This window comes from Leuresthes tenuis, unplaced genomic scaffold (assembly GCF_036924035.1).
Source record: "Leuresthes tenuis unplaced genomic scaffold, fLeuTen1.0.hap1 SCAF_3, whole genome shotgun sequence".
NCBI classification, from domain to species: domain Eukaryota; kingdom Metazoa; phylum Chordata; class Actinopteri; order Atheriniformes; family Atherinopsidae; genus Leuresthes; species Leuresthes tenuis.
The window spans coordinates 19,301,385-19,323,464 of NW_027325357.1; the positions used below are offsets into that span (position 1 = coordinate 19,301,385).

A 22,080-nucleotide genomic window follows, 5' to 3' on the forward strand; every position below is an offset into this window, starting at 1 on the left:
ACCAATGCTGATGTTGGGAGGACATAAATCTGTTTACAGGATCAGACTGCTTAGCTTTGGGCTCCTTTTGAGGATTAAGGGAATATATATTTTCTGATATGTTAAATGATCACTGTAGCCTTTATTAGATCTAAGCTGAATAAAAAAAACAACAACTGGTGTTTAGTCTGTTGTTGGTTGGGGGATGAACTTTGCTACTGAAAATGAAAGAAACATTGGCAGGGCTAAACTATTCCTCTCTTTGTTTCTGTACAAAAACCACAAGGTCGAACAACACTTGAGGCCGTATCTAATAACCACAAGGCCCCAACTGAGTATGAGATGCTGATACTCTCCGTTTCTTCAGGCCAAAAAGGAACTGAAATCTGCTCCTCTACTACCGTGTTAACAGAACTAATCATGTTTAGATAGGGAAACAAATGACAAACCAACTGTCTGAGTCAGAGGGCTTCTGCATCACGGAAATGAATGAATGAACTGAAAAATCCAATTACTTTGGTGCATGTCTTGTATCTAAGATCGTTTAACAACAACATATACTGCGTTCATTATATCAAAGATAACGTCACACCTGAATGTCCCCGATTGTTTGAAAACTCCACAAAAATTTCTCCTTCAAATTAATTCAGCAGATTCCACCACTTGTATGTATGATTTCTGAGGTTCACATACCAGGTTTTAAGGGCTATAGACCATATCTTTGCTGTTGTGCTCTGTAAGCCCGATCCAGAATTCCCAGAAACGGGGCTCTCCGTTTATCACATTAAACAGTAAATATTGTACTCGACTCCACTACATTTACCTGACAGCCTCGGTTAACTAGTTGCTTTACAAATGGAGACTTATAGAAACTCATCATGATGTGAGGAATTGCATCACTTACAACACAATATATCATTACTTAAAGATGTATATTAATTTGTAGAGCTACAGTAGTTATTCCAAAGCCGTTACCATGTGGTGGCAAAATATAACGATTACAGTCCGATTCTTTTAGTGCTCATTCTTACGCAGAATTGATCTCAGCCGACAGGTTTCAGTGGTATACATTTTCCTGAAACTACTAAAACCAGCTGAAGTAGTTTTCAGAGTTCTGCTGGGATTCAGACATCAAAGCATTTTGCTGAGGATGTTCCACCTTTAATTGTGGACGCTGCTCATCTCAAAAGACCACAAATGTCCCGACTCTGTACACTCACATATTTAATGGTTAGGTAATGTAAAAAGTGAATGCGATGCAGTCGTGCTAGTTTTCAACAAGAGTTACACAAACAATCCATTTTAAGATTTGACCTCAGACATCTGAGCGGCAGGGACAATTTTTGTTCTAAGACAACATTTTTCCTCAGACTCTCGCCTCGTATTCGGTAATGAGGAACATACAAAAGTCCTTTACAAATTCTTTTATTTTAAGCATAATAGTAAGAAGCCTCTCCTCTGATTTTCATACAGTTGAAACTAATTGGATCACAAGGGTACATATTTGTTAGCCCATTTTTACAATAATCATTGTAACATTTTTAGGAAGTTATTCTTATGCACTCATTTTCCTACACAAAATAATCAATATCAAGATCCTATTCTTAACTGAGGACCATAACTCTGCATGCAAGACTAATAAAGAAAACAACTAATCTGTGATAGCTACTGTTATGCTGTTGTTCATCTAATACCATTACCAATATAATTTACTACAAATACCAGGGACTTTGTATAAGAAAGAAAACATTTTCCTGTGGAACTACATCTGCTAATGTCAAAATTACAGAACATACTGGGCTCCCACAGCTGTACTGATCCAAATTGTTCTGTCCGCTTTCCAAGTCGAGTTGAGAAAAAGGCTTTCGTCTAAACCCTAAAATCTGTGACAGAAAAAAATAAAAAATCCAAATCTCTCTTTAGTCTTTTTTGTTTCACTCCAGTGTACAATTTCATCATATTAGTTAAAAAGAAAAAAGAAAAGAAAAAAAAAAAGAAAAAAAAAGTCCTTGAAATGATCAAAAAGAGAAACCGTCAGACAAACCCTTCGTCTGATCCGTCAGGAAACACGATGAAAACTCAACCTTATGACACATGATCCGACACGCGAGGATTCTATTGCATTTCAACAATGATAATACTAAAATGAAATAAAATAAAAAAAATAAAACGACAAAAAGGTATTAACAAGTGACAAGAACTAGATACTGTATTGCCCTTTTGCCATTCTCAGTATGTGCTCACACCAGCGGTGTCCCTTCCACAGATTTTGGAATAGTGTTTCCAAAGCAAACGGCTGCATTCCTCAAACTTGGCCCTTTTGCTGCTGCGCGGTTGTCAACTTTATTTAAATCGAGTCACTTAAAACCGAATCCCTTATCTGCACACGTTTCAACCGTCACACAAGCTCGATCACTGGATCATTTAAAGCAAGTTCATCACGAAATGGATCAGGCGAAGCACCGTGGGACTCCATCTCCGCATTTCAATAAAGGCTAAGAAAAAACAAAAAAAAAAACCCTCTTATCTCAGTGAGATCCACGTAAAACTGTGGCCGCCTGCAGATTATTCTTCCCACTCAGCACCGACGTTTCAGTGTTAAACAATACAGATCTGATCACCAGTAAGGGAAAAGGATCAAGTTTGAGAAATTCAACAAGCAGCAGCTCCCATCAGCCATCTCTTTCACCAAAAAAACAAACAAAACAAAAAAGACTTCCAGAGTATGATCGTAGTTCATAACTATTAAAGAAAAAGAAATACTTTGTTACAATGTCATTTAGTACTACAATGATAACTTGTGTAACTGCAACTAACTTAAGGCTATGCCCAATGACATAAGACATTACACACCAACTCGTAACATTTGGATGAAAAGGCAGTTGTTAGTGTGGAGCAGAACCACGCAAGCGTCCATTCTGCTTTCGCCAAAGCACTGAAGTAGGAAACCACGTAGCACTCGAGTTTTCTCACCAGGACCGTCACACTCCCAAGAGGTGTGTGTGTGTGTGTGGGGGGGCTTTAGGATTAGAAACTGTTACTGTTAGCCGCAACAATGACCTAAAATATTCATTTTCATCATCAAGACGAGCTCTCAACAGAAGAACACAATCTGTTTTAGCGCCACTGAAACCATCAACATTCAGTAACCATGACAGCTTAGAGATTAAAAACCAAACAAAAAACGTGATGATGAAAGGCAAGAAAATTCATCTGATCCACAAAAAAACAGTAAAAAAAGAAAAAAAAAATAGAGACAACCATACTAAGGCCACAAGATTTATATACTGCTGCTAATCTCACAATGTGACAATCTGTACAAACATCGTGGGACAAGTGGCCAGCCTGCATCCTTTTCCACCAGGATCTGGAGGACCTTTGACATCCTGGTTTAGACATGATATTACAGTTTGTTCTGCTTTTTTTTCTTCCTTTTTGATAACACACTCAGGTTCCCACAGGACTCAACTGTAAAAGTGGCAACAGACTGTATTTGAACTAAACTCATTTTGAACTTTCTTTTTGACCCATTTTGTACATGGAAAAAAAAAGGGGGGGGGGGGGGGGGGGGCACCACCCAAGTTTCATAGTGAAATAATAATATACATTTCAGTTATTTACAGAGAAATCGGAAACTGGATGTTCCCCCGCTGATAAAGCCAGAAGTCGCTTTCAGTGAAGAGTCCTGAGCTCGGCTCGCATCGGCAGACAAACTCTGGTCCATAAGTGAGAGGTCAGAGGTGAGTCTGCGCTTTACCTGCGGGGAAAGTTCCGTTTCATCAATTTCCACTTGAGTGACAGTTCTGTTGAGTCAAAATGGGCCATTTAAGATAAAAGTCGTATGGAAGCACAAGTACTTCTCTTCAACACTTCATCCCCAAAGAAGAAAAAAAAAATATCAGGACAAGCACCCACTGCCCCTCCGAAGTACCACCATTTACAGTTGCTGTTGTTTTTTTCTTTTTTTAAAACGATAAAAACCTCTTTTTTTCCAAAAAAAAAAAAAAAAAAAAAGTTAAGATTTAGTACAAAACAGGACCACTGTTCATCACAGAAACTTCTCTTAAAAAAGATGGGGGAGGGGGGGAGAGAGAGAAAAAAATACAAGGAAGAAAAAGGGAACACAGTCAAAAGCCAACAACCCCCCCCCCAGAAACACAAATGTCCCCGCTGTCATTATTAATCCCAAGACTGGAGCTGCGAGATCAGTCTGTGCTAGACTGCGGCGCCACCCTGCACAGAGCCCAGAGAAGGAAACACAAAGGTTTGTCCCATCTCCTGCGATGTCGTGAATGCAGGGAAGGTGGAATGTCAGACCGCCAGCCGCCCCGGGGGTGGATGCAGCGGGCTCCAGGTTGGGGGTGCGGGTGGGGGCTCTTGGGGATACGGGCGTGGCTCGCAGCACGGCTGGTTCTCCACTTTGGCTACGCTGCGACCCTGGCACAACCGCCGATGTCGCAACAGCCGGTCTGTGCGGGAAAAGTTCTTCAAGAGACACAAATCGGACAAAGTTAAATCAATCGAAAAGCTGTCCGCTGAAACGACAGCAAACAAGGGGTCCGTCTTAAGATATTAGAGCTCTTCAAACTGAACATTACGCACATCAGGAATGCAAATGATTGGCACAAACAGTAGATGAATACACAAGAGTTGGACATTAGCATCCGTTTGATCCGAGTCAACTCGTACGTACCTGCTGGCACCGTTCGCACTGATAAGGCTTCTCTCCACTATGGACACGCTTGTGTCTTTCAAGGTGGTAGCGCTGAATAAACCTCATATCACACATGTCACATGCAAATGGCTTCTCTCCTAAAAGAGCACACAAATACACAGTCAATGCATCAATTTTAGAGCCATGTGCCAACAAACTCAGTGCAGCTGTTACTTTTACTAATCTTTCTTTCCAGAATACATTTCCAACACTTACAAGAAGTTGGGGGGGGAAAAAAGAAAAAAGAAAAACAAACACTGCCCTATCGGTAAATCTCAAACATCAGTGTACATTCAGCATCTGAAAACTGCTCTTCGTCTATAATAAAAAAAAAAAAAAAAGGCCTCGTCATCAACTCATTATGTGTAGATCAGAGTGGAATTTTTCTTGTTTTTCGTGGCCCAGATACACGCAACATAAGAGGCCCCACAAACTGGGGCACGTTTTTTTTTTTTTGAGACTGGTTCAACATCCCATCAAATGACTTGACGATCCAAACTCGAGTTTGTGGTTATCCTGCAAGTATCGGTGCCTTTCTCAGCAACAAGGGTACGGTAGAGGAACGCATACCCGTATGAGTGAGGCTGTGTCTCTCCAGGTGGTTACGCTGAATAAACCTCATGTCACACATGGAACAAGCATACGGCTTCACCCCTACACACATAGAGCAATATATTAGCCCTACCACCCCCAAAGTGCAAGAAGAAGAAAAATAAAAAACAAGTTTCAAGCTCGACCTAACTTTAGGGCTAAAATGTCTACAGATAACTCATCGTACACAAGAAAGCATTGTGCAGTTACTTCTCTAGCAACACTGTTGATATGCTCAAACATGCAATGCAGACCATAAGTTAAACTGTGGATAGTGTCAAGTTATAGTTTAACATAAAATGAAGCTAAATGTGTAACACTGCAGAAGAAAATCTACAAGATCTACATTTACACTTTAAAGACATACAGTTATTTTTTCCCTCCTTAGTGTTTCCTCAAAGTTTCGGCTCGTCTTTGGATCAGCTATCCGTTCCCAAGTCTTTTTTTTTTTAATGTGTCAAGCAAACGCAACAACAGACCATCAGCTGGCACAATGCAAGTGTGTGTAAGAGGCTTTAGGGTAGCGAGTACAGGCGAGTCGTTTGGGTGCCGGTTCATAAGGGACACGGCCGAAGAGGGGTTTGTGTTAATATGGTTTAGAAAATCCTCATTTTGAAAGAAACAAAGGTTTCTTAACGTGGTGGGCTTCAGCTGAGCTGAGATTGCACCTACGGCTACTTCGGCGTGTATGACGAGAGAAGAATTTTTTGCCTTGAAAGCGAAAGAGCGGTGATGACTAAAGACTAAACCAGGCAAAAAAACACTTAAAAAAAGGCATTTTTCCACATGTTCTCAATTCCTTACAAGAAATTATTCCAAGAGCTTCAATTGGGGTCACGGTGCCGTCAACGTTTTCTTTTCGCTCGATCGGTTTCGGCCCAAAAAAGGATCGTGCAGCAAACAAGCCGGCATGCTACATGGGGGCAGCGTTTTTTTACATTATTAATAATAATATCCATGTATGTTTAGTGAAAAAGGAGAGAAAGACGAAGGACTCGGGCATTTCTGAGCATCTACAAGAATGTTTGTCTACTTTGTGATCGGGCAAATGTATCTCATAATGATGCTAAAGTGTAGGAAATCACCTCAGGAGAGTGACTGTAGTGAGATACACACTCCGGGATTCCTCGTGTAGCAGAATCAAGAATTAAACCTGATTTACAGTACTGTGAAAAAGTTTTTCAGACACACGACATGCGAGTACACACAGCCTTGTGTCTTCAATCAAGAAACAGCTGCGACGAGTTTTAAAAAATTGGAACAAACAACTGGTACCAGCCAGGTACCTTCAAAAAAAATTGGGTGAACTGTACCAGGGATTGTTGGAGCTGTTAAAAAGTCATGATCACTTATTGCTAATTGATGGAAATGACTCGGGTGACATCTTCACGTCACTCTTGGCGCCTAAAGCCTTGGCACGGTACTGTGTGTAATGTGAGAGGGCGGGTGCACTAAGGCGTACCAGTATGAGTGAGGCTGTGTCTCGCCAGGTGGTAGCGCTGAACAAACCTCATGTCACACATGGTACAAGCAAAAGGTTTCACACCTAAACGCAAAGCATCAATGTTATTTTCAGGAGTTTTACTTACTGTTTGACAATCCATCAATCAGTAAAACAGCAGTACTTTAAACTTTGACTTTCAATTGATGGGTTGTTAACCACTTTTCACTTGTTTAAAAACTTCCAAAGTCGTCCAAAAAGAATACATGTTAAGGTTTTCGGGGGTTTTTTCCCCCCCTCGCTAAATACAATTAAGACATCATGTTGTGTTGATCGAATAATGGATCCACATCTAAAACACATCTCATGAGCTGATGATATCACAATCCTCAACTTACTAATGAGCAAGACTTGTTTTAATGTTTCTTTTTTACAAACAAAGCAAGATAACTCTGATAAAGTAAAATGTCGCTCATCCTACAGACATCATGAACCTATATCTGCCATAAAGTAAGTGAGGGCTGATCTCTGTGACATGGGTAAGGTGGGTGGACGCATACCCATATGAGTGAGGCTGTGTCTCGCCAGGTGGTAGCGCTGAAAAAACCTCTTGTCACACATGGTGCAAGCATAAGGTTTCACACCTAAATGCAAAGTAGCAACATTACATCACTTCACCTCACGTTCCATTCTTTTACAAGAAATACCTAAATGATTGGTTATTAACCACACATTTGCCAATTCATGCAAAAAACAAACAAAAAAAAAACCAAAACAACATCTCAAACGTGATTCAACAACAACTGCACAACTAACCGCTGGAGCTTACTTCAATGTAAAATAACTTCACCATTGGTATTCTTTAGACTTACAAATTACAATCTGTAAAGAAAAAAAAAAGGCTTTAAATAAACCAAATAGGAAGTGATATTTGGCCTAATCAGCTTCTTAAAAAGGAACAGACTAAACGGGATTATTCAAGCATTGAATTTGATCAATAATGCTTTTTAAATGAAGTGTTATCTTCTTCTAACAAATGTGGAGCACCCAAATTACAGGGAAGAGGACCGTTTTAAAAAGCACAGCGTCGGAATTTGTCTTAGAATTTGGTTTCTCTTTGGGAAGTGTTTATGTAAAAATCACCCATCCCAAAAAAAGGATTTGCACGGGATTTCCTTTAAAGCTGGTAACCTTCTCGACACTGAAGCAACGGCGACCTTTACATTGTGAGTAGACAGGTGCACTGAGGCGTACCCGTATGAGTGAGGCTGTGTCTCGCCAGGTGGTAGCGCTGCACAAACCTCATGTCACACGTGGTACAAGCAAAAGGTTTCACACCTAAACGCAGAGCATTGAGGCATTATGTTCAAGCTGCATGGGTTTTGTGTTCACAATCCATCAATAGGCATTACACTTAAAACAGCTGTAGTGGATTGATGGGCTGTTAACCACCATTACGACTGATCTGACATTATTCTAACAAATTTTTTTTTTATATATTTCCAGTAAAAACATCAAACTCTGTGAACCAATTCAAATCCACAACCTAACACATCGCATGAGCTGATGATGTTGCAATGCTGCGTTTCCTCATGTACTGAGACCTGCTAAATTGAGGCAAATAAGATACAGGAGACTTAATTAAGAGCACTTTTCTGGTAGGTTTTGAGAGGGTATGGATAACTACCACAGGTTAGTGTCTAACAAAATGCAAATACAGTTTGATCTCTGTGACATGGGTAAGGTGGGCGGACGCATACCCATATGAGTGAGGCTGTGTCTCGCCAGGTGGTAGCGCTGAAAAAACCTCTTGTCACACATGGTGCAAGCATAAGGTTTCACACCTAAATGCAAAGTAGCAACATTACATCACTTCACCTCACGTTCCATGGTCTAATTTTAGGAAACAAATCTTTACGCTATTGGTTATTAACCACACAAATGGCCAATTCATGCAAAAACAGAAATCTTTTCGAAGATTATTATCATTTGAAATTTCACATTGTTAAAATAACCAACAAACATCGAAACAAAAATGATGCAAATGTCTGGTTATCCTGACAACACCCTGGACTTTACACATGACACTTTCTCCCTTAGACATGAACAAGCATCAATCTGACGTGAGCTGACAACACAAAATGTGCACAGTTCTAACATGGAATGTCATGGGCTCGGTGCACGGACCCATACCCGTATGAGTGAGGCTGTGTCTCGCCAGGTGGTAACGCTGAAAAAACTTCATGTCGCACATGGTGCAAGCATAAGGTTTCACACCTAAACGCAGAGCATCAAGAGAATTAATTTTGTGCCTCTGCAACAAAAGGGAAAAAAGAAAAAGAAAGAAAGGAAAAAAGAAAATATCTAGTCTCCCATCTCATGAAGAAGAAATGAGCCAATCTGGCCTAAATTGATATCTGTGGTTAATAACCAATGTCATTGTCTTAACTTACAAGGGTACAAATATGATTTAATAAGATGCTGGTTTTAAATTACACAAATGGAGTCTCTTTAATCCACTTACACAACACATGAGCTGATGATGTCATACTGTCTAATGAATAAATTACAGCATTTTGTATGAATACAGATACACAAGACTAGATCAAGCATACTCATGTTGTAGCATCCTATTCTTGTGACTGGGTTAAGATTGGCAGACGCATACCCATATGAGTGAGGCTGTGTCTCGCCAGGTGGTAGCGCTGAAAAAACCTCTTGTCACACATGGTGCAAGCGTACGGCTTCACCCCTATACACACAAAGTACCAGCTTTAGCATTAAAAAATGAAAGAAAGAAATTAAAATTTTTAAAAAAAGACTCAACTGCCAAAAATGATCGACACTGAACTTTACTAATTGCTTAGTAAAGTAAAGTTTGGCTGCACTTATCAGCGCTTTGTTTGAACTGGAAACTCCAGCACGCAACAACAATCTGCGATTCCAATTGGCTTCCCCCCCCACAGCTCGAGTCACGACGAACACGCTCAAAGTCTCGGGGCCAAAGTTTGAATTGAACAATTGAGGTATAATCACAGTCTCCTGGACAGAAAGCAAAATGGACTTTAAACCAAACCAAACCAAAGAAAAACAACCAATCAAATGAGCGGTCTAATAAACTGAGGTGAGGTTCCTTGGATGCATATTTCCTAAAAAAAATTATTAATTAAAAAGGTGCAACAGCTAATTTTTGTTTTTTTACCACAATGCCAATAAATGCTCGCGATTTCAACATAGAAAGATTTCTGGAGCGGATTTGTCCAACTAAATCATTTTTTTGACACGCTGATCGCAGAGGTTGGGACAATTTTAGGCAGTTGGCAATAAAGAAAAAATAATAAAAGAAAATGTGTTCAACACATCATTTCACACATTGATTTGCAGAGCAACTCTGGTGCTTTAGCAGGAAAACACATGATTCACATTAACAAGAAGTAACTCTTAGAACCGTAACTGATCTTTATCATCCAAGCAAAATTAAAGCTCTGTTTCATCGTCAAAGCAAATATCTGCAATGCAAAAGCCAACTGACAAAATAGAGAATATCCTTGTGCAAACATGTTTTGAAACATAAACTATTCTTAACGACGGGTATGCAGTTTCCTGACCATTACTTTGAATGTGAAATGACACAATGACGACTCTGTGTGGGTAGTCAGCTCTAGATTTGCATGTTATTCTTAAACAGGGATGGTCCAATATTGGTCTAAAACACGAAGATAAGGTCCCACTCTGATGATGCGGACAGCAGTCAGTTCAGAAGCTGATTAACTTTTCTATAAAAGTCACATAAGAAATGGGACTCAACCTTCTTCCTTACTGACAATTGGAGAATTGATCCGTGTGGAAAATGGAAAATGTTTTCAGCTTCCATGTTTTGTTTTTAATTGAATGTGATCAAATCTCTGCACAGTGATTTAGCTCTTTACTGTGCGTCAACCATCCGAATGGGACATTTTCACACGAGAAAGGAAGATTTTTTGTGCGTTTGACAGATAAATTATATTAGAGTTTCATCCCCTATAAAAAAAAAGAAAAGAAAAAGTGACGGGTGATAAGATTTATACTGTTGGTTTAACATTTGGATGTTCTCTTCCCAGCCACGGTGCATTACACGGTTCTTCCTCTTACGTAATGGTTCATGTTAGGACTCTTCGCACCCGGGAAAGTTGCATCAATCACGTCAAGCTACGTTTTCATTAAACTGCGGCCAATTGCAATATTCCAGGCGCCCTGTGGTGCAAATTTGAGCGTAAAAGCGGAGCAATGTTGGCATTTCCTTGAAGGCTGTTCATGTCATTTCATAAACAAAGTATGGTGGAGGTATGACTACACATGTGCTGAAGGAAGTTACATGACAAAGACGCTGCATGGCAAATTAGCAACTGTCAGCTCGGTGGCAAAAAGCAATACAAACTCCAGTTTGAAGCAGCCGTGAAAACATTAATGTGCGGCACATGCATCACCCAAGTGAGAGGGGGAGGGAGAGAGGGAGCCGAGGTTAAATAAACACGAGGACTTACCTGTATGCGTAAGACTGTGCCTCTCCAGCTGGTAACGTTGAATGAACCTCATGTCACACATGGTACAAGCGTATGGCTTCACCCCTAAACACGACACAACAGTTTTTTAAACATTGCCTAAGGTAATCAACACCAGTGCACCAAATTAAACTGTTTTAGATGGTTTAGCACGGCATGCATCATTAATAACAGAATTATACCAGAGACATTACACTAAAAAGAACATCATGAGTTGCAGACATCTAGAGTTCAGGTGGAGCATCAAATAAGACAGTTTGGTCCAGTTTGAATATTCTATCCTCCAGCAATCAAACTGGGAAAAAAAAAAATAATCAGTTTTCATGCTGAAGCTTGTTCAAAATGCACCAGGCCGACGGTGTCTGAACTGCAGGAAAAAAACGTTGCCTCTGTTAAAGTCAGAGTCAACTGGTGATGCCTGCACTCAAGATGCTTTTTTTTTTTAGTGCAATGTGCCTTCCATTGGAAAAACCTGCAGAGTACGAAACAAAAACGCATGCAAACGTACTACTACAGTGTTACAAGTACTCGAGATAACTGACAGAGTCACTTTTTCAGTGGACAGTTTTCCAACAAAGCCTAAAAATGTGATTTAAACATCCGTCGTGGAAATCAATTTACCAACAATGGCATCACTGTATGATAGTAAGCAGACGGGCTTATGAGTAAAACAAACAAAAACACTTTTTTTTTCTCTCTTTTTAATTGATTAAGGGGAAAGGTTTCATAGTGAGAGGGGAACAATTAATTCAAGCATACCAGTATGAGTGAGGCTGTGTCTTGCCAAATGGTAACGCTGGAAGAACCTCATGTCACACATGGAGCAAGCGTATGGCTTCACCCCTAAATGTATACAGTACCATATTTTAGTTTAGTTCTCATGAATGTGTTCAACAAAATATACTCTACAAAAAAAAAAAAAAAAGTATATATATATGTATATATATTTATATATCTATGCCTTTTTACATGAACTAGTTATTTAGTCAATAGAAGATCTCATTAACTTCGTGGCCAGCTACCTTCTGAACAAAAGGAAACATAAAAGGTGTCATGCCAAACCAAGAGGCGATTAGCAAATACAATACACACACCAAAAAGAAATTCATTAAAAATGCACTCTAATCTTTTACAATCAACAATATAAACTGGGTGAAAGTCGCTACGGCCGTTGCTTTGCGTCTTCTCGAACCTGAAGATGAGGCAAAGCAAAACAAAACTCCTAATGCTGTGCAAGTTAGAGGGATGAGTAAAACTTGTACCCGTATGGGTGAGCGTGTGTCTTGCCAGGTGGTATCTCTGGAAAAATCTCATGTCACACATGGAGCAAGCATATGGCTTCACCCCTGCACACACAGAGCAAAGTAGTTTGTAAAAACAACACAATGAACTGAACAGAAACACGCTCACTTGTATTGTGTATCCAGACATGCCAGAAAGAAAAAGAAAGAAAGGAAAAAAAAAAAAAAGATACCGCTATGGGGTCGACAGTAAGTACATTCAACTAACATTGTCTAATCTGTCAATATGAGTGAAAAAAGGGACCTCAATGAAAATGTCTTTTGGTGAGCTTGACGAATCTTTTCAGTGTCGAAAACATCTTTAAGAAATTTCAATTAAAAGGGAAAGCTGCCTTAGAGGATACTGCCTGTAGGTACTCCTAAAATACCTCCACATTAAAGATAAACTGTGCAAAAAGTAGTCTTTTCTAGGCTTAATTCTACAGACAAGAGACCAGTAAACTTCAGTTTGGGCATCTGGGCACTCGTGAAGTAGAGCAGGGTGAACCCGTACCCGTGTGAGTGAGGCTGTGTCTTGCCAAGTGGTAGCGTTGGAAAAATCTCATATCGCACATGGAGCAAGCGTATGGCTTCACCCCTACACACAGAAGTACGTAAATATCAGCTAGAAACAGAAAAAAAATGTGACTTTCAACACATGCACAACAACTCTTCCCTTACAGGAGCTCTTTCTTTTGGTTCCACGCATCGTACCATCGGCCTGCGCAACAAAAACGCATTTATCTTTTCTTAAGGGTTTCTTTTTTTTTTAAAGTGTGTCATTAAGAGGCCGAAAAATCATGTCGGAACAAAGCGATGACTGCACAGAACAAAGCAGAGCATTCAGCAGGGGAAAAGCTGAAGTTATTCATTCCCACATACACACATTGGCCCAATATGAATACACATCATCCACAGCAAAAACTACAGCTTCATGTTCCACTTTCCTCATACATCTTAATGCGTCTGAACAGGTACACTTTTTACCTTTGAATGGTTAACTTGGAAAGATAAGACACTTTTGAAACAACTCTACCCAATAAACTAGGGTAAGCAGACGCATACCAGTATGAGTGAGGCTGTGTCTTGCCAGATGGTAACGTTGGAAGAACCTCATGTCACACATGGAGCAAGCGTACGGCTTCACCCCTACGCACACAAATTATCAACATATTAGCCACGAGGTTTCTTCAGCAGCAAAAGGAATTCAGAAACACCAGGTTACATCGCCTGACGGGTATCTAGCAGTTTAGAATTTAGTCAAATAACGGGCTGTTCGTTTTTAAAAATGAATTGGAGTAATGACACATAAGTTCAAGCCAACAACACACAGATCTCAGTGGCTGCACAGCTAAGAAACATGAACTGGCTTCAGCTTAGAGTTTAAATGGATTTATCATTTACTAAAACACATTTATTACATGGTTGTAATGGGTGTACATCTACAAAGTGATCATCTGCGTCAACTCTGATATCTGCCAAACGTGCAACTAACAAAGCTTTATAAGCAACTATGAGGTGAAAACATTAATTTAAACAGGCCAAAGAGTTAAGATTCAACAAAGAAGAGCTTTTATCTGCACCTAGAATAGGAGTGGACATCGAAGGACTATCCCCATGATATTCCAGAGCCTAAGCAAATCCGTCCATGTGGAGGTCATTTGCATGCACTTTACTTCCCTTACAAGAAAATGAGCAAGTCTACTCACAATTTTGGTTCTTACAAATTCCATAAAGACTTGCCCGTACATCACGATCACAAACCTGCATTCAGTAAAAGTAAATGAACAGGGTACAGGCAGGATCTGTAAGCCCTTTGCTCTGTTAAACTGATTACATTAAATAGGGTTTGTTTATGCCATTGTTTTGTTTTGTTTTTTAAAGTTCACAGTATCCTCTCTATTACAGTTCAAAGTAAACTGGTAATAATCTCATCAGACCACTCGGAGAGCACGCACATCGAAAAAAACCAAAACAATTCATGCCGGGGGAAAAGAATTCCTACAACCCACGACGGTCACTGCTAAGGTTTTCTGCACTCCTCAACCATCAAACAGTCAGAGCTACGAGATTAACTCTAATTCTAATAATTCTACCAGACCAAATAAGCAGTCCAGTCAACATTTAGTTAAAGACCCCGAGCCGACACATTGACGGTTACCGTATTTTACCTTCCCTCCCCTGATTCAATCCTAAAGACTTTTATGGATGCTCAGACAGTAGATGTGGTTCACTTCAGAGACTACAACTTAACTGATATTAACAAAGAAGCTGGGTACGGTAAAAGGACGCATACCCGTATGAGTGAGTCTGTGTCTCTCCAGATGGTAACGCTGGAAAAACCTCATGTCACACATGGTACAAGCGTACGGCTTCACCCCTACACACACAAAGCATAAAATGATTAGCTATTCAGTCTGTTCAATTGGGGATAACGTGAGGAGGGAGGGGGGGGGTAAATAAATAAATAAATAAATAATTACAAAACGTAAAGTAAGAGACGGGAAGAACAGATGGTAGTTGCCAAAAAGAGCAAGTGCTCAACAAAACTAATGAGCTACTGGAATGAAATATCTGAGTAACAGAAATATAAACCAAGTCAGTCTGTTAAACACTGATGCACGTTCTTATCGTGAACGCTCGGGCAGCAGCCGCTGACTTGGAAGAAAGCTGGAAAGCCGGCTTACCAACAGGGCATATTTCTCAAACAATGAGCACAAAACTGTGTTAAGTGTAATGCAAATATTGACACTATGCAAATGTTTTTCCCCATCAAAGCCCTTAATTTGCAATGTATATGATAAAAAAAAAATTAAAATAAAATATAGAAAGACATAGTCCTTTGATGTCCATGCAGATATTCCCAACCCCGGACAAGTCTTTGAATACAAAAACACACAAATAAAAAAAATTTTAAAAAGCGGATGTAGTGTGTGTTTTTGCAGCCTGGATATTGAGAGTTTCAAATCTGCACACTGCGGTCCACAAGTTTGAGTCTGTTTTCAAGTCCACTATCAAAAAGTCTTGACTGCTATGGCCATTTGGCAATATAGTTTTTATATTTAGAGTTATTAGAAAACAGTTAGAGGTTAGAGGGACAAATCTGCTTCAACACAGACACATCGAACGGGAATATGTGCCAGAGGCCTTTATTTAGTCAGCGGTTCACATGTAGACGCGACGCATTCAAGGACGGAAGCGGCCACTATGCCTCGACGGGAGCGACTGTTGGACGGGGTCGGATGTGACCGGCTGCGCCTAACACTTGTAATGTTAGTGAACTGCAAAGGATCGTACTGGACAATGTGCTTACAGAGAATATCCTTTAACCCATAATGTTTTCGATCGAGGTCAAGGAAAAGATGATCGGAGGCGTTTTTCCTTCACTGACCGCTCCCCACGTAAAGAAGGACCAATCAGCACTGGCACATATACCAAAAGCCAAAATGAGCTTTAAAAGAAAAAAAAAAAACAAAGCAAAATACTCAGAGCTGTTAAGCTCATCGCACGACATTGTCCACTGGCTAAACCGTTCGGCCAGCATTTTGGACCAAGACACAACAGGTTAAACTGGGAAAAACCTGACTATCAGGCTGAAAGGGAGAATATCGCCACCTAAAGTCTGACATTCTTCAAATCAAGAAACCAATCACCCCCCTCTCCTTTTATACTAGGACAGTAATCTAATGAAACCGAGCTAGAAACACAGCGCAGCCTAACTGTGCAACGTAGGTGTGTCGACTCTTTGAACATTTGCGCCGGTATTTCAACAACAAAATAAGTAAAAACAGGTCGACACTACTCAATGACAAAGAACAGAAAGAAGCAGTTTTTACAGATGAAGTAAAAAACTTTAAAATAATACGGATTCACATATTCAGCAAAAAAAAAAAAAAAAGAAAAGAAGAAAATTCAACAAGTAGTGCAGATTAACATGCACAAAACAGGATATTGACTGGATGTATAATAAATACATTTAAAAAAAAAAAAAAAGAAGAGTTTTTAATAGTGGACTCTGGACTACTGGACCACGCTGGCTTAATTGAATTTATCCTAAATTTGGGGACAAGTATTTGTAAGACTGTGCATGCAGTTTTGGGAGGAACATAATCAGGGGGTTGGCTTTGTTGGAAATTACTGTCCACAGACCAAATGAATTCTCAGCATCTGTCCCTTTGTTCATGTGACACGACTACATGCGTAGTCAGACTTATGCAATATGGGCACGGTTAAAGGACGCATACCCGTGTGAATGAGGCTGTGTCTCTCCAGGTGGTAACGCTGAATAAACCTCATGTCACATACGGCACAAGCATACGGCTTCTCCCCTAAACCGAAGAGCACCAGTTTAGTTCAAGTCCCCACAGAAACCAATGAGCTGTGAGGCAAAAGCTATTACCAAACAAGGTTTAAAGCAGGCCTTTGCAAAAACCTCACAGCTGCTGCACACTCCTAGATTCAGTCCAACTCAAGCGTTCAAGGCCTCTTTCAACAATTATTAATGTATTCAGGCAATAAAACAAATAAATAAAACTGCTCTTGCTTTACTGTGTACTCGAGCGGTTCAACGCATGGACCATACCTGTATGAATGAGGATATGTCTCTTCAGGTGGTAGCCACTCCTAAAAGCTCCGTAACAGTGATCACAAATAAAATTTTTCTGCACCTTGGATGCCGGACCATTCTCATCTCCGCCTACACCCTAAGGAGCGCATTAAAGAACACAAACATGTTTAATACAACGTTTACAACCCCGTAATAACTCATGTTAAAATATTCTTGTTTTTTTTTTTGTTTAAATCTTAACACAAATGGCAAAGTTTTTCTCCCTTTTTTTTTTTTTTAAACTGGTGTATCTAGAAACCATTCACAAATGGAGGGAAAATTCCCATTATTTTATTTCTCCTCAAAGTTAAACTAACTTTGGCCCGAACAGGCAGAGCATGAACGTTTGCTTGGTGTTCGTTCCATCATCTGTAACTTCCATTTAAAAGCAGAAATACCCCACAGACCCTTCCAATGGCCTAATGCCCTCCTGTTACTGCTCCCTGTTATGCACACAACTGCAGTTATTGTGCTCAGCTTTGCTCTGCTCCCCTCCCCCCCTTTCCTCTCCAGAGAACCTCCACCCCCTCCACATCTTCCCTGTGCTCCTCCCCCCACCCCCACACAAACAGAATGTGCACCCATGAAAGCTCCACAGCGAGAGCCACACTTCAGCAAACTTAAATGCTGTGGGAAATATTTAGGCACAAGGAGCTAAAGGCTCATTTATATAATAAGAAAAATTCCAGAGACCCTTCCCCACTCAGCAGTCATAGCCACTGACCTTCCCTCCCCTTCCTTCTTGTTCTCTCACTTTACAGGGCGTTACTGATTTCCTGTTCTTTTTTTTCTGCTGCATGTCCTCGTTGGCTCTCATCTCTTTCTCATCCAGCAAGCGGGGAGCTTGGAAATCACCTTCCTTCCGGATGAGCTGAAGAGTGGGAGAAAGTTAATTATTTCCTATTTTCAGAGCCGTTTGCCTTAAAACACTGTAAACAAAGAGTATCTGACCATGACTAAAATGGATCATAGCAAATATGCTCATTGCCAGCTGCGTAAGCCAATTGTGCACGAGTGTGTTTGTGAAACCAAACATGATGAGCGTCTGCTCTTTCGTTTTCTGGCTAGGAAACGTAAAACTGAAAAGGTAAGTGTCGTGCAGAGACTATATCAATAGATTTTTTTTAAATCTTTAAAAGCATGTGGCATTAAGACATATTCCAAATAAAAAGGCCAAAGCTCTAGTAAACCATGACGGGGACTTTCAAATCACGATAAATCATCAAGACTGCATTCTCTGAGAATCTCCCTCCACAATGGCATTTTCAATTTCTTTAAAGCAAAGGGTTTACACCCTTCACACTATTAAAAACCCCATTTTCACTCCCCATTTCCCATGTGGGTCCTAACCAGGGGTGGACAGCTCATTCCAGATGGGAGGATCATGTGGCTCTGAGGAGCACGGTCCGGTCCCTCTCTCTGAGGTGGTCCATGGCCAAGTGGAGCCATCATTTTCTTTGGCGGAGCGGCCATTGAACTGGCCTGCATCAGGGCCATGCTGGAGAGGACAGCTTCGCAGCCAAGCAGCCCCGCCTGCACACAAAAAGGAATAAGAAGCAATATGTTATAAAACAACAGCATTCATACAACGCAGTCTGTAATTTCGGAAATATCTACATCTCAGACAATATTGCCAGTGACACGGCGTTTGCCAAGGTAGTCACCAACGACAACATCCTGAGTGACACAAGACTGCAAGTAAAGTTATTTGTAACCACTTTGGAGTTGTCAAAACAAACCCATTTCATATGGTCGCGGACTGAGCTGCTGGGCAGATGCGACATTGCTGTGGTATATGTGAGCGCAGGGACAGGGGTGGGGACAAGGTCATCCAGAGATCCGTCAGTCAGGATGGTCGGGCTGGTGGGAAGCCACACCCACCTCACTCATCTAGCATTAAAACTGAAGAAGAGGAGGATGTGGATGAAACAGACAAACATTAAATCACAACAGCTGCATCTGCTGCCTTTACGTCTTCATACTCCAAAATACAATACAATGCATACACGTGCTTTGCTTGTACAAAAGGTCTGAGTAAATGACTTGGGCACAGATTTAGCTCCACTGTTAAACTTTGAAAAGGAGATAAAGCAAGAGAATGACTGACACAGTTATTTGCGAATGAACAGCACCAAGACAGATGACAACGATTCATTGACAGGAGTGAGTATGAGTGATGAGATTACTGGCATCTTTAACAGCGTCTTTAAATTTCAAGACCATTAGCATCTCAAAACACATCATGCATCAATTTTTTTTCTGCAAGACAAAAAAAAAAAAAGGTTTTCTTTGATAATGAAATACAAAACACAGCTCAGCATTCATAAGCCCAAAGAAGTTATAAAGCTGCGAAATAAAACCGCTATTGAAGCGCGTTTCTCTTGCATTAATGGGCATTGATAGAAAGGATTTTTCTCCCTCTCTGATTTGGACATTAAACCACGCAAGAAGCACAGAAATAACTTCATATCTGGTGAAGCTCTACAACCTAAATGGTTGAAATGCACCCCAGACTAAAGGACTTCTTTTGTTATGTGTGAGACACCAGACAGTAGGTTGCATTCTGTAATTACTGGGTAAAATCTTCAGTTACAAGGGGCTAAACTCGTCAAATAAAATAGGGGGAAAGAAACGCCAATATTTACCTCTGAGACAAAGTGTTGAGTGCCTTAAAATGTAACTACTCTAATACAATCACCTTAAAGCTGTACCCAACTACATTCCTTGACCAAATGTAATTCGCTACTTTTCATCAACACACACACAAGTGTGAAAGGCTTTCTGTCTACAACAAGAACAATATAGTATCCAGATGCAACAAGACGGGTGGCGTTTTGCATTTTGATATGAGGTTTAACTCAAATTCTACGAGGGTAAAATAAGCAGAAAGAAAATGTACTTGATCGTGTGAGTCCATTAGATTTTTAGTACATACATACATGTCCATCAATGGTACAACTTAACTTCCAAGCTTGGTTGATATCGCAAAAGTTAACGGTATCCAAGAGGGTTTGCAGTCCAATTTAACCGTTTTTATACTGTTTTTTTGCGTTGGTCAACTAACGTGAGATAACGTTGGCAGGAATACAGACAGCTAACGGACCGCTAACACAGCTCATGCTAATTAAATGAGTTGGATAATAAGTATATCACTTGCATTTCAATTGTTGGTGTTGTGTTAGTTATAAACGGAAAGATTAATGACTCCGACACAACGTTGCATGTAAACAAACGTTTTTTCCCTCTGCACAAGCGAAAGTGGCCTTCGCATTGCCACCCAACCCAGCGCTAGTTTTGCTGATGTTGAGCAAGCTGGCTAACATCAGCTAGCCAGCAGCTAGCTGCTCGCTGGCGCCCTCGCCCACTGTAATGTTAAGGCCACTAATTGAACAAATTCTAAGCCCACCTCATCATCGATTTGATAAATCTGCTTAACGGGAGCACACATGTCTCAGGTTGGATCGTTTCATGTTTTCTTCGTGCGACAACTGAAAGACACAAGCTCAACTGGTTTCAGTCGAGGGTAGGCGATAAAGACATTCGTGATGGCCGTCGCTGCGAGTACCTCCCCCCTCCTGATCACTAAGCTAACATTTGTTAGCGACCTAGCACTGGCTAACACTGACGCTCTAACAATGTGCAAACCCCTTTGCTCCCGTCGCTCGAGCATGGGTTTTCACACGAAAAAGCTGCACGATTAGAACCAAGCGCACTTCGAAAGAATAAAATGAGATTTTCATACCTTTCAGCCTCACTCGCAGACGTTTTCAGTGCCGTCTAGTTTACAAACACAGGAAACGCCACAGGATGTAACCCACTCCCCCACACAACAGCAGCAAAGCCTCCTTAGGCGAAGAGAAAAGGCTCATCTTCTTCTTCCAGCTCCCCGTGAACAGAGAGCGTTGATTGAATTGAAACAACCGGAGAGCTTTTAGTCCATTTCCATCCCCGATGTGCAGATTGGACGCCCACTAACGTTATGTCGGTTATACGTTGTTGAGGTGTCTCCGGCCTCTCAGTTTGCAGCAGAAACAGTCTACGACCGAAGAGAGGCAGATGAGAAAGAGGGAGTGAGCACTTAAAATGACAGAGAACAGGGACGGGGAGACGACCACTGGGGGGGTTTAAGTGGTTTCAGTCTACCACCACATTGCTCTGTTCGGCTGAAGCAGACGTCAGGCTAAACTGATGACTGGCTGTGAGATGTCTGTGACTGCCATCGTGGCATTTTTAAAAATGTTTTCAGTGTTATTAGCGTACGGACAATGACGTAATTTTCAACTGTAGGTTATTTTTTGGGAATTATTTATCTTTCTTTTACACACCTCAGCCTCTGTTTTCGGTTTCCTTATAATCCCTAAAATAAATCTCTATTGTGGCTCTTATAAATCTGCAAGTTTACATTGAGTGAATGAAGGGGGGGTTGTTGTATCTTTATATGTCAACGCATTTTTTTTTTTAACTAAGAAGCGAAGCAGCAAAAATGTAATTTAAAAAAACACCCTGATTTTGTATGAAAACAAATTTAAAGACATAATTTCAGAAAACACAACAGCAAAACAGAAGACATGAAATTTCCCTTAAGAAAATAAATCGTTTTTTGGAAAGAAATGATAATAAGAGGTGTAGATAATGAAAACACAAAGATCACATTGACTGATTTCAGAAAATGTTTCTGGAAGGAAAACGGAGCAGAAAGCACAACACTTCACTCATCACAACCAAACTTACATTAAAGACAAGTTTAAAAATATAACAGCATCATCTCACCAACTTTTTTCTTTCTGTTTCCTCGCTGTATTTTAAGAATAGTTTCAGTAACCCTCTCTTCTATCTGAAGGAAAGTTCTTCTTTCTGTTACTCTGTGTTTTGCATTTACGGAATTTCCTCCCAATTCAGTTTTGCTGAATCTCTTCAACGTGATCTTT

At 40.4% G+C, this 22,080-nt stretch overlaps 1 protein-coding gene across 14 annotated transcripts; it reads right to left on the reverse strand.

Moving 5' to 3' along the window:
* Positions 1 to 1,388: 1,388 nt before the first annotated feature.
* Positions 1,389 to 21,331, reverse strand: znf740a (zinc finger protein 740a). Of its 14 annotated transcripts, none has more exons than XM_072382345.1 (21): positions 20,895 to 21,331; positions 18,892 to 19,054; positions 18,503 to 18,685; positions 17,907 to 18,023; positions 17,129 to 17,249; positions 16,791 to 16,874; positions 14,843 to 14,926; positions 13,612 to 13,695; positions 13,061 to 13,144; positions 12,529 to 12,612; positions 12,026 to 12,109; positions 11,249 to 11,332; positions 9,394 to 9,477; positions 8,919 to 9,002; positions 8,486 to 8,569; positions 7,980 to 8,063; positions 7,286 to 7,369; positions 6,747 to 6,830; positions 5,264 to 5,347; positions 4,673 to 4,791; positions 1,389 to 4,464 (listed from the first exon to the last, which is right to left on the reverse strand). In XM_072382345.1, the coding sequence occupies exons 2-21, from the start codon at positions 18,934 to 18,936 to the stop codon at positions 4,291 to 4,293; spliced, it is 1,935 nt and encodes a 644-aa protein (XP_072238446.1). In that variant the 5' UTR covers positions 18,937 to 19,054; positions 20,895 to 21,331; the 3' UTR covers positions 1,389 to 4,290. The 14 variants fall into 14 exon arrangements, with proteins under 14 accessions (XP_072238446.1, XP_072238444.1, XP_072238445.1 ...); XM_072382343.1 differs by having other exon boundaries at positions 17,877 to 18,023; XM_072382344.1 differs by lacking the exon at positions 20,895 to 21,331 and adding an exon at positions 20,559 to 20,734 and having other exon boundaries at positions 17,877 to 18,023.
* Positions 21,332 to 22,080: the final 749 nt, after the last annotated feature.

Excerpts from the sequence above, each read along its gene's own strand:
- znf740a (XM_072382343.1), bottom strand. The coding sequence starts at position 18,936 with ATGTCGCATCTGCCCAGCAGCTCAGTCCGCGACCATATGAAATGG. Across the intron at positions 17,250-17,876 it reads AAGAAGGAAGGGGAGGGAAG|GGTGTAGGCGGAGATGAGAA; the intron begins GTCAGTGGCTAT and ends TGCGCTCCTTAG. Across the intron at positions 9,003-9,393 it reads ACACAGCCTCACTCATATGG|GTGTGAAACCTTATGCTTGC; the intron begins GTATGCGTCTGC and ends CTCTGCGTTTAG.